Source organism: Anomaloglossus baeobatrachus, chromosome 5 (genome assembly GCF_048569485.1).
Source record: "Anomaloglossus baeobatrachus isolate aAnoBae1 chromosome 5, aAnoBae1.hap1, whole genome shotgun sequence".
NCBI classification, from domain to species: domain Eukaryota; kingdom Metazoa; phylum Chordata; class Amphibia; order Anura; family Aromobatidae; genus Anomaloglossus; species Anomaloglossus baeobatrachus.
The window spans coordinates 223,083,075-223,098,937 of record NC_134357.1 but is presented as its reverse complement, the minus strand read 5'-3'; the positions used below and the strand labels follow the sequence as shown (position 1 = coordinate 223,098,937).

Here is a 15,863-nt window from a genome sequence, read left to right as displayed (position 1 = left end):
ACACTGGGAAATCATCCGACTACGATGAAGTCTCGTTAGGGGTAACCTGGGGTCCCTCTGAGACACAGGGTAACCCCACCATTACTCACAAATTCCAAAATAAGGAGACATCCCTCCCTATTATCACTGCGTGTGGAAGGTCTCCTACTACTCCGACCTCATGAGACTTAGTGCTGCAGTTCGTTGTGATTGTCACACTGGCAACAGGGTAGTCCCTGGTGTCCCCATGAATACAGCAGACGCACACCCTTTTCCCAGATATCAGCCGGTATGGAAGTGTGGCCTTTATCAAGGTCACCATACTCCCTGAGTCCAAGAGCCCCATCACTAGTATGCTATTTATAGTTATGGAACATGCCTGTGGGCCCTCGCTGGGGTGACAGTCAATAGTACAGACGAAATAAGCATAACATGAGGAGCGCTGGCCTGTGCTGCAGTCCGCTGGCTCAGTGGTAAGGGGACATTGAACAGCTATGTGACCTGGGCCATGACACCGCCAACACATTGTGTTCCGAGCTGGAGTCTTCTGTAAACCCTCACCTGCCCCTTGGGACCGTGGGCGAACCTCCCTTGTGGCTCTAGTACCCTGTTTTTGAGAGTCGGCCTGCTTTCGGGTACACCAGTAGGTGGAAGCGCTGATGGCTGATTTCCCTATGGATTTCTCGACCATCTGGTACCTTTCCACTAGGCCAACCAGGTCATTCGCATTCCGGAGGTCTACCTGGGCAACGCAGGTTTACACTGGTATTGGCAGGGAGTGATTAAATGTACTCATAAACGCGTGCTCGACCATCTGGGCTGGTGTGGAGGATTCCAGCTGCAACCACTTCTGGACAAGATGCAGCAGATGGAACATTTGGGAATAAGGTGGTTTGTCGCTGTGATAAGCCCAGTGCTGTACTCTTTGCGCCCTGACAGACAAAATCACTCTCAAGCGTGCTACTATCTCTATTTTTAACTTGAATCAGTGGGTAAGAAGGAAAACTGACCGCAAATCTGCTGCTATGCCGATATTTCTTTATTTAGACATCAAGGTGCAGGATAAAAGCAGGGCGGGAGGAAACGTGGATGCGGCCCCTCGCTGCGGACGACGGCCGTTTCGCGTTTTGCCTGTAATTAGGCTTCTACGGGTCCACATGTGGGTTAAGTCCAGCCCTCCTTAAATAGGGGAGCGCATCCAGGTAAACTCACCGCACATGAATACAAGTACAAAGTGAAGTGTGAAAATGAAGGAAAGCGATCCAGCTGAGTGACCAGGTGATTTATTCAGTGCAGTACAGACATGGCATAGTCGTGGTTAACGCGTTTCTGGCTTAACGCCCTTAATCATAACCAATGGTTATGATTAAGGGCGTTAAGCCAGAAACGCGTTAACCACGACTATGCCATGTCTGTACTGCACTGAATAAATCACCTGGTCACTCAGCTGGATCGCTTTCCTTCATTTTCTCATTGCTGCGGCCAGGGCAGGGCCGGATCCGTGTCTGAGGTGCGGTGAGGTCAGACGTGGGTGAGCTGGATTCCATTACACAAAGTGAAGTGTATATACAATAAAATGTGCACTGCAAGAAAAGACATTTTCTACAGTTTTTTTGCAATCTTTTACACCATTTAAAAACACACAGAATCAAAAACACAGAAACCAATTTTCTACAAAAAACACAGGGCAATAGAATATACTTTTTTTGGTATATACATTTTTTGATATAACATAATTTGTTCATAATTATTGTACAAGATATTTATTAGTACATACATACACACATACATACATACATACATATTGTTGAATTTTTTCATATTATTAATACCAATATTGAGACTACTCTGTACTTAGAACAGAGAAACACCCATCATAAAAAAACTGCTAAATCGTTACGGTCGTTCATTCCAAGACTGCCCTGTGCTTATTATTAATCTTGCCTCCATCTGCAATAATAGTTTATGGAGGTCACCCCCTTGTGGAGGCAAAGATACCCTCACTAAACCAGCGAAGCGCAGGGTGTCAGGATTACTTCCATTCGATTCTCGTATGTGTTCTATCAGTCTAGGGGAGCCCTTCCCTGTCAGAATTGAGTTGTAATGTTCCCTAAAACGAACAAAAAGGCATCTAATGGTTTTTCCAATATAGAATCTACCACAGGGCCACAATATTATATAAACCACAAATTTTGTTTTGCATGATATAAATTGTTTTATATGATGTGAATGGGAACCGATCTGAAGACAATTGCCGGTCAGGTGCAGGGCATAAAATCTACATTGTCCACACTTATAATTCCCCACTGGGGATTGTCTATCTAGCCAAGTTCTTGGACTCATTAACCTGTTCCTGACCAGCAAATCTCTCAGATTATGACTTCGTCTATAAGAAACTAAAGGCTTGGACATGGTCATGGTGTCTAAATCGGGGTCTCTCTCAAGGATGTGCCAGTTATTGTTCAAAGCTTTTTTTTTATAACATCAAACATAGGGCCATACTTGAAGCTGAACATAAATCTTTTGTCAACATTCTTATTCTTCTTTTTGCTGCTATCAACAACGTTGCCTTGATAAACACGGGACTCTTCTGATAACGTTTTTCTATAAGCTGTGTCAATAACAGTATTAGGATAACCTTGTTCTTGTAATCTAGATTTTAAATCACTAACCTGATTCGAGAAAGCCGCATCGGTATTGTTAGTTCTTTTTAATCTTAGGAATTGAGCATAGGGCAACGCGTTTTTTGTGTAATGGGGGTAGGCGCTTTGGAAATGGAGCAAAGAGTTTGAGGCAGTTGGTTTTCGAAAAACTTTTGTAAGCAATCTGTCCTCCATTACCCAAACTTCTACATCCAAGAAATTTATAGCATTACCGCCATAGATAGAGGTGAACGACATGTTCATGATGGTGTTATTGAGATAGGCTACGAAATTGGAGAAAGCCTCCTCCGTTCCGTCCCATACCATGAACACGTCGTCCACATACCTCAGGAATTGTTTGATATCTTTTAAGTATGGGTTGGCACTGTCAAACATATATCTGCTTTCAAAATATCCCAGAAAAATATTTGCCATGGCGCAAGATACGGGGGTACCCATTGCGGTACCCCCGCACTGCACATACCACTGTTCTAGGAACATGAATGCATTCTTCAACAGCACAAAATCGAGCGCCTCACCCACAAATTTACAAAAAGTGGACTTTTTCCACTTCGTGCTACAATGTCCCTGCCTCAATTCCCAAGATTTGTGGAATGCGTGTATATAAGCTTTCCACATAAATTGTTAAACAAAAACCTTCCTGCCATGTAATCCCCTTTATTAGGGATAAAAAATCCCCACTGTCTTTCACATACGAGGGGATGTGTGGTAATAATGGCCTTAACAGCCAGTTCAGATAGTGGGAGAGTGGCTCCGTTAAGCTGGGTTCACACATAGCGACAGCGACAACGACATCGCTGTTACGTCACCATTTTCTGTGACGTAACAGCGACCTTGTAAGTCGCTGTTATGATCGCTGCTTAGCTGTCAAACACAGCGACGCAGCAGCAGCATAACGTCGCTACATGTGCAGAGAGCAGGGAGCCGCGCACACTGCTTAGCGCTGGTTCCTTGCTCTCCTAGCTACAGTACACATCGGGTTAATTAACCCGATGTGTACTGCAGCTACATGTCACAGTGCAGAGAGCAGGGAGCCGCGCACACTGCTTAGCGCTGGCTCCTTGCTCTCCTAGCTACAGTACACATAGGGTTAATTACCTGATGCGTACTGCAGCTACATGTGCAGAGAGCAGGAGCCGGCACTAGCAGCAAGAGCGGCGGAGGCTGGTAACGAAGGTAAATATCGGGTAACCAGGGAAAGGTCTTCCCTTGGTTACCCGATGTTTACAGTGGTTACAGCTTTCTGCAGCTGCCAGACGCCGGCTCCTGCTCCCTGCTAGCTTCATTTCGTCGCTCTCTCGCTGTCACACACAGGGATGTGTGCTTCACAGCGGGAGAGCGACGACGAAAAAATGAAGCAGGACATTCAGCAATGACCTCACAGCAGGGGCCAGCTCGTTGCTGGATGACAGAAAATGGTGACGTAGCAGCAACGTCGTTGTCGTCGTCGCTGTGTGTGACACCACCTTTGGTGAGCCTATCCCTGCCACTATCGGACGCCCGGTGTTTTTTGTTTTTTTTTTTCATTTTTGTGTATCTTCGGTATACAATACCAGTGGGGCCTTGTCGGAAAAGGTGGGATCAATTTTTCTGCTTGTGTACGGGAAAGAAAACCAAGAGTCACGTATTTATCAAAGAACCGTGTGAGCTGTTTTTTGTATTCACCAATAGGGTTAGACAATAAGGGCTTATATGTAGATCGATCTTGCAGTTGCGTCAAACATTCTTGTAGATACATTTCTCGGGACAGGAGTACTATATTGCCTCCTTTATCCGCTTCGCGGAATATTGTATCGTCCCAAGTGCGCATTGTTTTAACTGCAGCTAATTCACCCTTATTTAAATTCATATCAAGAATTGGATACATCAAGGCTTCCACCTCTTTTAATACAGAATCTTGGAACAAATCAATCAAGTTACCATGCGCAGTTGGAGGACAAAAATTTGATCTATTGCCTTTATTAAACCTCATCGGTTCACTAATTATTTGATTTACATCCCATTCAGACTCTTGTATGGGATCATTTAGACTAAGCAGTAGTCTGGCCTAATGTAATGTGGCAGAGTCAAAAGCCCCCGTCACACCAGAGACTCCATCACATACTGTGCATGGTAACTCGCCCTCAGGAACAGCATTTGTATTGGTGGACATCTGATGGAAATGTTTAAATAAATGAATCTTCCTTATAGCCTTGAATAGATCAATTTTGAACTCTACAAAATTGAACCCCTCTGGGACACAAAAATTTAACCCTTTGGACAAAACGGATGTCATATCATTTGTACGCACATGATCCGACAGATTTATTATGTTGTTGTTAACAGTGATTTCAGTTGATCAGTGATTTATCCTGCACCTTGATGTCTAAATAAAGAAATATCGGCATAGCAGCAGATTTTCGGTCAGTTTTCCTTCTTACCCGCTGATTATTGGAACTTCTACCTGTGTTCTGACCTGCACGCTGCACCCGACTCTGGTCAGCTGGAGCTGGACCTCCCCACATGTGAGTGAGCCCACGTGGTAACAGGAACGTACGAGTGGTGCAGGACTTGTCTTTTTCTCTGTGCTCTATTTTTAACTTGGATTTTAGTCCTGCATGGCAAAGTCATAATAAGCCTTTTGTGGCTCGCCAGTTAAGTATGAGGCCAGCACCTCTGCCCACTTATCCTGTGACAACGTCTCCCGACCTGCGATCCTTTCAACGACTGTTAAATATGCTTTGACATCATCCACCCGCAGTCATTTTTTGCAATGCTCGTCTTACCACCTTCTCTGCATGGTTTCCATTATCTGGACTCGGGGGTGGGAACGGTGGTGGTGGCCACAGATTACCTCAACCAGATCCCGTCTGCTGCTGCTGTTCCTACTGTTGCGGTACCAGCTGCTGCTGTTGCTGCATCTGCTGTATCAGCAGCTTATTAGTCTTCTGCTGTGCCAGCTGCTGCTGTTGCTGTGTTTGCTGCTGCTGTTGGACTTGCACAAGTGTTTAATCAAATCCTCCATTTTGTCTAAATGTGCTTCCTGGCTTATAGCTGCCTTCACCCAAGACATCCGGTTTGTGCACAGCAATCACATGTGCTCTTGGGAATCCTGCCCGCACTTCTAACACCAATTGTAGTAGATCCACTCACTCAGCTGCAGTTTGAGGTAGTCACAGGAATGCTTTCCATTTACATTTCAGCTTTTATATTAACTTCATAAACCAGCCAGCACAAAACAGCCTTAACGGCATAAAAGAAAAACAAAAGAACGTAAGCACAGTCCATACACTGCGTGTTCCCCCCGCCATGGTGTGCGGTTCCACTCTGTTCCCACAGAGCAACAAAGAGGAGAAACTGCTTCCTCTAAAACACAGAACACTTGAGTGATCCCAGAGGCCTTGCTTTTATCTCTTGGGCCACTCCCTGAGGTGGCGATATGTGAACAGCCATCCCACACCCATCTCTTTGACTGCTCTCAAAAAAACCCAGCCCATGTCATGGCCGATCAACCCTATCAGCCAGCACCATAGTGAAGTTGGAGCTTACATTCCGGGTTTCACATGACTGAAGTTAACAGCATAAGTGAAAAATGTCACCCCTCCACCAGGATTTTACCATCTCACACACACAATATATATATATATATATATATATATATATATATATATATATATATATATATATATACACACACATATATATATATATAATGTGTATGTATATACATATATATATATATATATATATTATATATGCATACATACATACACACAGTGGAACCTTGCTTAACGAGAACAATCCGTTCTGGGACTGTGCTTGTTAACCAAGTTACTCGTTCAGCAGAGCAAGATTTCCCATAGGAAATCATTGCAATGCTGACAATTCGTTCCGCAACCTGTTAAATGTCCCATCCTGGTCCCCTATTCTATCATTCCACACATGCACAAACACGTACAAACACACACAAGCACGCACGCACATATTATATGCTCACCTTACCTTTCGTTCCATCGCCGGTCTCCTGGGACTTGCTGTTCTCTGGTACGGGCCCAGGCTGTGTATCGGGTTACCATAACAACGAGAGAGGAACTTCCGCGGCCAGAGCGCTGACGTCAAAGGCAGAGCCGCTTGCCTCTGATTGGCCAGCGCGCTGCCTTTGAGTAGCGGTGACAGGAACCAGGAAGTTCCTGCTTCGTCGCTATGGATGCCGATGCACAGCCTGGAGTGGAGCGGAGCGGCGAACTACAGGACCCAGGAGGCTGGCGATAAAACGGAAGGTACACATATTATATGCTCACCTTACATTCCTTTCCATCACCGGCCTCATGGTTCTTGTTGTTCACCGCGAGGACATCGCGATGTACCCAGGAAGTACAAGAACCATGATGCCGGCGGTGGAATGGAAGAAACGGTGAGCATAACACTGTACGGGAGTATGAGCGGGTTTTTAGCAAACATCCCCTAGACTTTGGGCAGATTAAAGGGGTTCAACACCATATCCCCACCGGTGAGCATCCCCCTATCAAAGAGAGGTACAGGCCTATTTCCCCCTGCACACTACCAATGTGCCAAGGACATGTTGAGGAACATGAAGGAGGCAGGGGTTATTAGGGACAGCTGTAGTCCCTGGGCCACCCCGTTTGTACTGGTTAAGAAGAAGGATGGCACCATGCGGATGTGTGTGGATTACCGAAAAATTAACCAGATAATACATAAGGACGCTTACCCTCTGCCCCGCATTGAGGAATCTCTGGCTGCGCTGAGAACCGCTAATTACTTTTCCACCCTTGAATTACTTTTCCACCCTTGACCTCACCAGTGGGTACTGGCAGGTGGCTGTGGCACCAGAAGACCGAGAGAAGACTGCATTTGCTACCCCTATGGGACTCTGCGAGTTTAATAGCATGCCGTTCGGGCTGTGCAATTCCCCTGGAACCTTCCAACGGCTGATGGAATGCTGTCTGGGACATCTAAACTTTGAGACCGTCCTGCTGTACCTGGATGATGTGATTGTGTACTCCCAGACATATGAAGCCCACCTGGAGCACCTAGCTGAGGTGTTCGCGTCCCTTGCCAAATATGGGATGAAGTTGAAGCCCTCCAAGTGTCATCTGCTGAAACCCAGAGTGCAGTACCTAGGGCATGTGGTCGGTGCAGAGGGTGTCGGCCCTGACCCTGAGAAAATCACCGCCATTCAGGACTGGCCGAGGCCGACCACGGTGAAGGAGGTGAGGCAGTTCCTTGGCCTGGTGGGGTATTACCGTTGCTTCATCAAGGGGTACACGAAGATGGCTGCCCCCATGCAAGACCTCCTCGTGGGACAGACCAAAGGTGGTAGACCCCTAGGAGCCCCATTGGTGTGGGAGGAAAGGCATGAGGAATCCTTCCGTCAGCTGAGAGCGGCCCTGACCGGAGAAGAAATCCTAGCATACCCTGATTACAACCACCCCTTCATCCTTTACACCGATGCCAGCAATGTAGGCTTAGGGGCAGTCCTATCCCAGGTCCAAGATGGAAAAGAAAAAGTGATTGCTTATGCTAGCCGAAGGCTTCGACCGACTGAGAGGAACCCCGAGAACTACAGCTCTTTCAAGCTTGAACTCCTGGCACTGGTGTGGGCTATCACCGAGCGATTTCGCCATTACCTGGCAGCAGCTAAGTTTACCGCTTTCACAGATAATAACCCGCTGACCCACCTGGACACCGCCAAGCTGGGCGCGTTGGAACAGCGGTGGGTGGCTAGGCTAGCCAACTACGATTTCACCATCAAGTACAGGGCCGGCCGTGCTAACGTTAATGTCGATGCACTCTCTCGGATGCCCCACTTGTTGGAAGAAGGGCCTGAGGATGACGACCTCGAAGAGATTGAGCTGCCCGCATTTCATCAGCCACCGACTGAGAAGGTGCATGTCTATCAACAACGTGTAAACCTGGACCCGCTGCCCAGCCAGGAGTGGCAAGAAGCTCAGGACCAGGCACCCGCTGTTCGCTTAGTCAAGATCTTGGTGGAACAAGGCGCTGCTGGAATAGACCCTGCCGCCCCAGCTGAAGCCCAACGCGTGTGGCGAGAACGGACCCAGCTGTATCTACACCAGGGGAAGTTATACCGTGAGCTGATTAACCCGAAGACTTGTGAGAAAATCCGCCAGTTGGTGATTCCCCAAGCTAACGTGCCCACCGTCCTAGAAGCGTACCATGATGGTGCTGGACACTTTGGATGGAAGAAACTGGAAATGCTGTTGAGAGAGCGGTTCTATTGGAGTGGAATGCGGGAATCTGTAGAGGCCTGGTGCCGAGAGTGTGGCCCCTGCACGCTGAGAAGGAAGGACGAAGCCAGCCAGAAGGCGCCCCTACACCCGATCGTTACACATCAACCGCTGGAGCTGGTCGCCCTGGACCATGTAATTGTAGACCACTATTCAAGGTTCATGGTGGTTGTCTCAGTCAAAGACCTAACTGGCCGTACCGCCGCTAGAGCGTTCCAGGCTTATTTCTGCCGACAACATGGATACCCTGAGAAGGTGCTTACTGACCAAGGCCCGGCCTTTGAAGCGGAGGTGTTCCATGAATTTTGTCAGTTGTACGGCTGCAAGAAGATCCGGACCACGCCTTACCATGCCCAAACCAACAGCATGTGTGAAAAGATGAACCACCTGGTCCTGGGCCTACTCAAGACGTTGCCGCTAGAAGAGCGGAACCTGTGGCCGGAGAAGCTACCTGACTTGGTCGATATGTACAACAATATCCCTTCCAGCTCAACGAAATGCACCCCAGCATACCTGATGAGGGCTCGCCCCGGCCGGCTACCGGTGGATCTGGACATGGGATTGGAAGCCCCAGAAGCACTCCCTTCGACAGCTGAATGGGACACTCAGCGGAAGGTGCAGTACCTACAGATTCAGGAATATGTTGAGAAGAACTTGAGTCAGAGTCGGGAACAACAGGAGCAGCGCTTCAACCAGAAGGCGTCTGCTGGCCCTTTCCAGCCTGGAGATGTAGTGCTGAAGCGAAAGAGGAGGACCCACAAGCTGAATGATCAATGGGAGCAAACCCCATATGTCATACAGCCCACAGGATGGGAAGATGGGAAGGCCTACCAGATCAGTCATGACCAAGGGGGCACTTTGGCCACGGTTTCCCGGGACCATCTAAAGAGGTCCCCACCAGCATTGAGGGCAGCGGCTGAAGTTCCGGTTCCTAAACCGGCGGAGAAGGCAAAAGAGGTAATCCACACCGTGATGGGTGACTTCCCAGCGGACTGGCCTACACAGAATGGCGCGGTGAATCTTCCAGTGATACTGTTCCCACAACCCGTGGATGAGGAAGTGATGGAAGTGGTCGACCATGAGCCAGTGCCCAGGGATGAACCTGTACCCAGCTCCCCTATGCCTCCGCCTGCCCCACACGATAGCAGGGAAGAGGAACTGATTGTTCCCTCTGCCCCACTGCCTGTCCCCACTGACACTGGACCCCGGAGGTCCACTCGTCCCAACCTAGGTAGACCCCCACTTAGGTACAGGGAAACTGCTCTTTAAAAGGGGGAAAAATTGTGTGTGTGTGTGTGTGTTAAAAGTACCGTTTAAAGTTTTGAAAGAATGAAAAGAAGGATTAACCGAAGATTCATCTGATTTGCTGCTTGATTAGAATCGGTCGTTGCTGGCAACTGGTCCCCGTTGGGACCCCCCGTTTCAAATTAAGCGTAGAAACTACTACGAACAGGCCCGAGAACTAGCAGGGCAACCACAAACTTGTGGCATGTAAATAATAATGTTTTATGGCTTATACCGTTACCGCCTCCGGAGAGGCAGATTGGAGGAAGGGCCCGCAGTGGAGCAGGCTGGGGCCCAGCCACCACCGGAACCGGTGGCGATCCTCTGGGGGTTTCAGGGGTTCCCCATGGACGTGGGTCCCCTGAAAAGGACAGAACCCGCTCGGGCAACTTGTGCTGGACTGGGGTCAAGGGGTGCTGCCTGTTTGCTTAGGGGCAGCATCAGGGCCAGGTTGCTTGGGTGGGAGAGAGCGGAAGCTGTAACCGTTAAGTAACGTTTTAAGTAAGAGTATCTCCCGATGTGGGAAGATGTTATTTTACTTGTAATCACTGTTTATCTTTTCAGTTGGTGAAAATAAAAGCAGTGATGGACGGGCAGCCCGCGGACGGTCTGCATTTTACTAAGGGGGAATGTGGCGCCCTGGACAAGCCAGTGGCCACAGAGAACAACACCAACACACCCCACACTCCCGGTCAGGCACACCGAGGTCAGACACAAACCCTTGTTGCCTTCCTCCAGGGGCTGATGTTCACACCAGGGGGTGGGCCAGGTGGTTGGCCCCGCCCACTGAGGAGTTCACAGTCCTGGAAGCGGAAAAAGCAGAGAGTTCAGTGAGGGAGGTGAAAGTGGAAGGAAGGAAAGTGGAAAGTGAGCAGACTGAAGTTGGTCCGGGTGTGTGGCCCGGACAGATAAGCAAGGTTGGCAGACGGTGATGACCGTCTGCAGGAGTGGCCTATCTGAGTTTACCGTAAGGACCGTGGATGGGCGGTGGCCCGGCGGTACCGGACCGGTACGCAAAGAGAAGTCAGCACCATCTTTTAGGGGCTTGTGGACCCCGGCAAGGCTAGGAGTCGCTGTGAATTTGCCAAATCCGTTAGCGAAGGGAACCTCCTGGGTTTCCCAGCAGGCAAGTCCCGACAGAAGGCAACCGTCCAACCGAGAGAGGGAAACACAGTCACCGCCAAGGCTAAAGTTCCCAGGGCCAGAGCCTGTGGGCAAAAGGGGCTCCTCCAGCCCATATCCAAGCTGGGGAGTGGGTTACCGGTGGGAACCCATTGGAACCGTTTACAGTACATAGGTGCAGGGAAAGGCAGTCACCACCAACCTGCCGGGAGAAACAACACCGCAGCCGTCTGTGGAACCCGTCCATCCAGCCGTGTGTTTTACCGAGAACTGTGTCCTCATCATTGGCTGAGTACCACCGTGCCGTGCGGCACAGCGCTGCCCCCGCGACCCTGCACCTCGTCAGGCCCCGCAACCCGCCTGCCATCCATCCCTACCCCATCACCGGGCCCCGGGACAACCAACCCCCTTCCCAAGGAGGGGAGAACTAACAACAAAGCTGCTCCCTGTCACCGCTCCCGGGATCCCCGTCTAGAGCAGCAGTGGTGTCACCAATCTCACCACAACCGTGGGTGGCGTCACGGACAATAACTAAATCCCCACCATCCAATCCCCATCCCCTTTTCACTCACGGGCGAGGAGCGCCGCTCGAGTCCCCGGGATCCGGCCCACCGCTCGATCCACCACCGAGCAGCAGCAGCAGCGGCCGGACCCGAGCAGTGGGAGAGCGTAGCGTCACCTCCTCCGCCCGCGACACATTATAACACATATAGGACCATGGGGGCTTCATTACAATATATGGAGGACTATGGAGGCTACCTTATACATGGACTATGGGGGTGCATTATAAAACATGGAGCACTATGTGGTGCAGTATAATCTATTGAGTACTATGGGGTGAATTATAAAATACATGGAGAACTATGGGAAATGCAATATAATACATGGAGAACTATGGAGGTGCATTCTTTTATATCAAGGGTTATGTGAGACCCTTTATACTATATGGAAGGCTGTGTGGGGGCCATTACAGTATTTGGAGAACTATATACGAGGGGGGACAAAGATACAAGCATGGGATTCAAATGTTTTGTGCTGAGGGAAAAAGGCTCTTTCCCTCAGCACCCAGCTTTCCCATGCTCTGCTATAATCTTCTCTCAGCACCCAGCTTTCCCATGCTCTGATATAGGAAAGCTGGGTGCTGAGGGAAAGATGTATAGCAGAGCATGGAAAAGCTGGGTGGCGATGACAAGTTGGATATCAGAACATAGGAAAGCTGGATGCTGATAGAGGGTTTTTAGATCGTGGGAAACCTGGGTGCTGAGGGTAAGAGCCAAGTCTCACCGTGATTATCACGTACCCCGAGTGCCTGTGTCATCCCGTACCCCAATTGTCGGTGGGCGGGGGGGCCCGGGTCCGAACTTTGCACCGGGGCCCATCAAACTCTAGTTACGCCACTTGAGTGTAACCGTGGTTTTAATTTTTATCCTGTAAATCAATAGTACACTTTAAAATAAGAACATTTGTAATATATCGTATCAGACAAATTTGCTTCTTTCTCTGCCAGATTAGATCATTCATTATTAACATTTGCAAATCTGTATTCTATGAAGACAGACTTTCCAATTACTGAGATTAAAGATGACCGTTGTTACTGATGAGATTCTATGATGGAGGGAGGAGCTAGAGGTAGAGGTCCACACCTTCTTCCTTCTTTTGTTTACATAAAATCTTAGCAGTGCCATCTCCTATCTCAGTAATGGGAAAGTCTTCACTGAATACCGATTTTACCTCAGAATTTAGATAAATGACCAATTCTGAAAAAAAAAGCAAATTTGTTTTATAAGATATATTACAAAGTTGCTTATTTTCATGTGCACTATTGATTTATAAAATTAAAGCTAAAATGATGGTTATGCTTTAAATGCTGCTGTCAGTGATTGATAGAAATAAGATATATATCAAGTATGGTGCGTACTCAGCTCCTGAGCCCGCACCATACACGATGACCCAACAGAGGATGTCCTATTAAATCCTAAATTGGAAGAAGTTAAGTCATATTTTGTAAAATGCTTATCAACGTTTAGACTGTAAACACTTTTTGTATTGTTTTCATATAGGTGACACTTCAGCCTGAAGTTAAAAAGTGTTTGACAGAAGGAATATTTCATATCTTGGATCTTTGTATTGATCGTGATGTTAAATTTTTAAACACATCCTTACAAATTGGAGCACGAGAAGTGTTTAAAGAATTGTACCATGATTACTCTTCCCAATACAAAACAAGGAATCAAGAAGATGGAAAATATACAGCGCAGTGACGGTTCAGTAGTTGTCTCTGGATATTTGTAACACTGGTGAATTTCAATCCAGGTTAGGAGAACATCTGCATGGAGGACTACAAGTCCACTCTCCAAAAACTTATAAGCTTATTCAATTTCAGTCAAATTGGGCCTAGGATGTGTATATGAGAGAAATTCTGGACAGTCTATTTTACGCATTGCGGAATAAGTTGAAGGCATAAAACCAATAGAAAATAAATGTTAAATAGAAATTGCTTAATTAGAGCTGATGTAATGAAGTCCTTTTGATTTGTATTGATGTGAAAAAGATGGTTGTCCACGTTTTGTATTCTAAACGGACAAGTTCATTGGAAACTGTTCCATTCTTAAATACCAGATTTTTCAGACTAATACACACTTTGGGAAGAAAATGGGGTGCATCTTATAGTCTGAATTTAGCTTACCTGGCTCACTGTGGGGGTGGGGAAGTTGTCGGTGGAGCAGGATCACAAGAGGCAAGAGCAGAGTCACCGCTGCAGGAAACCAGCAAGCGGAGTGGGGTTATGATGTGCACCCTTGGCTGGGAGAATGGGATGTCCCAGCCCACCCGTGCGAAGTAAGGGAGGCAGGAACGGAATATGTAACTTCTATTGCTCTACCTTTTCTGATTTTCTTGCTGTAAACTCCGGTAAATTGTGTCTTACATCTGCTAGTAAATCAGATGTTAATCCAAAATAAGTATTCACTGCTCACTACACCCATTATCCCGCCCACCTCTCAGCACTGAGGTCAGTGGCAGTAAATGACTGTGAAGATTTTTACGATCACTGGTGCCGATACCAAGAAGTGGGTGGAATTATGGACATTTGGAGCAGTGAATATTCATTTTGTATTAACATCTACTTGACTAGCCGGCACAACACTGAATTTACCGGAGCTTACAGCAAGAAAGACGGAGAAGGTAGAGCAATAAGTCACACATCCTGAAAGGGCTTCCCAAACTCTTTCAGGATACCATTTAGTATGTTGCAAAAAAAAAATCACCTGACAGATTTCATTTAACATAGGCAAATTCCTCTGCAGGGACACCTGTAAATGTGGAAATGCAACTGTTGCAAAGGTACTTCTTTCATGTTTGGACAGGTTGATATGTTGGTAACTGTAGTTTTGCAACAGCTGCAGAGCCACCCAGATTGTGCAAAGCTGCTGTCCCCCTACAAGAGTGTTGCAGAAACTGTGGCCTCACTGCAACCATATGCGTGAGCAAGAAGTCTTTTACCATTGATGTCTAAGGAGCCTCATTCTGGCTCTCCATAGACACTGTAAAAGCAACTTCTGATTCGCACAGAGTTCAGTGTAAAACACAGTCTGAAGAGCAGTGACATCACTTAGAAGTAGAACAGAATGGCACTGGACCCTGAAAAAGACTGCAATAACTACCGGTATATTAATACACTCACACTACGCACCATATGCATAGAAAAGCAACCATTTCAGCATTTTTTTTTTGGTTGTTACCGCTCGAATCATGCTTTAAATCTAAGATGCCTGCCAATGGTCTTACAGTTACCCTTAGGCATCTTCACCTTCTATTCCCACCGATCCAGTTGGTCTCTGGCAGTGTTTCATGGAGCAAACCAGAAGTCACTCTTCCATGCTACAAAAAGGAGACCGTTGCACACTTGAGTGCTAAGATTTGTGTAACAATGAATATGGGCATATAGACATGCATTACTGCTATGAAAAAAAAAATGTAAAAATTTAGATACTTAGTAAACAAAATTGGCCAGATTTTATGTGAGTCCAAGTATCTCAATTTTTACATGTTTTTTCATAGCAGTAATGCATATCTATATTCCTGTATTGGTTGTCCCACATATCTTAGCAACAAAAAGGAGACAGTTGCACACTGCAGTGCTATGTTTCATATTCATTTTGCACCTGTTCACATTAGAAAGATAGGATGTGCCATCAGTCTTTTTCTTGCTCTTTCATGCAAGTCTGCGAGGCTTGTTTTGGCTCTCATAGTCTTGCATTGAGAGTTTGTGATGTAACATCTGATTTCTGGCCAGTCAGAAGTTGTGAATACAAGATAGTGCTGCAGGATCGGAGCCACGTCTGTAAAAGTGAAAATACTCTAGTGCTTGGGAACCAAAACAAAACACTACAGTGATGCTTTAATATATGATGCAATAATCATAAGGATTTCATGCAAAACTACAATTGTCGGCACCCCCTGCTTACATCCTTGGATGTATTGCCAAACCAATGATAATTTTTTGGTTATGGTAAAAAATAATGGATCCACCAATCACAGTACGGGATATAACAGCTACCTTTACTCT

The 15,863-nt window shown here is 47.1% G+C and overlaps 1 protein-coding gene across 1 annotated transcript in view; it reads left to right on the top strand.

The window, feature by feature from the left end:
- The window catches only part of URB2 (URB2 ribosome biogenesis homolog), a 279,036-nt gene extending 265,202 nt beyond the window's left edge, over positions 1 to 13,834 (top strand). The window contains exon 9 of the mRNA XM_075351698.1: positions 13,357 to 13,834. Within this exon, the coding sequence (XP_075207813.1) occupies positions 13,357 to 13,557 (201 nt within the window). The 3' untranslated portion in view covers positions 13,558 to 13,834. The remainder of the gene's footprint in view (positions 1 to 13,356) is intronic.
- The last annotated feature ends 2,029 nt before the right edge of the window (positions 13,835 to 15,863 follow it).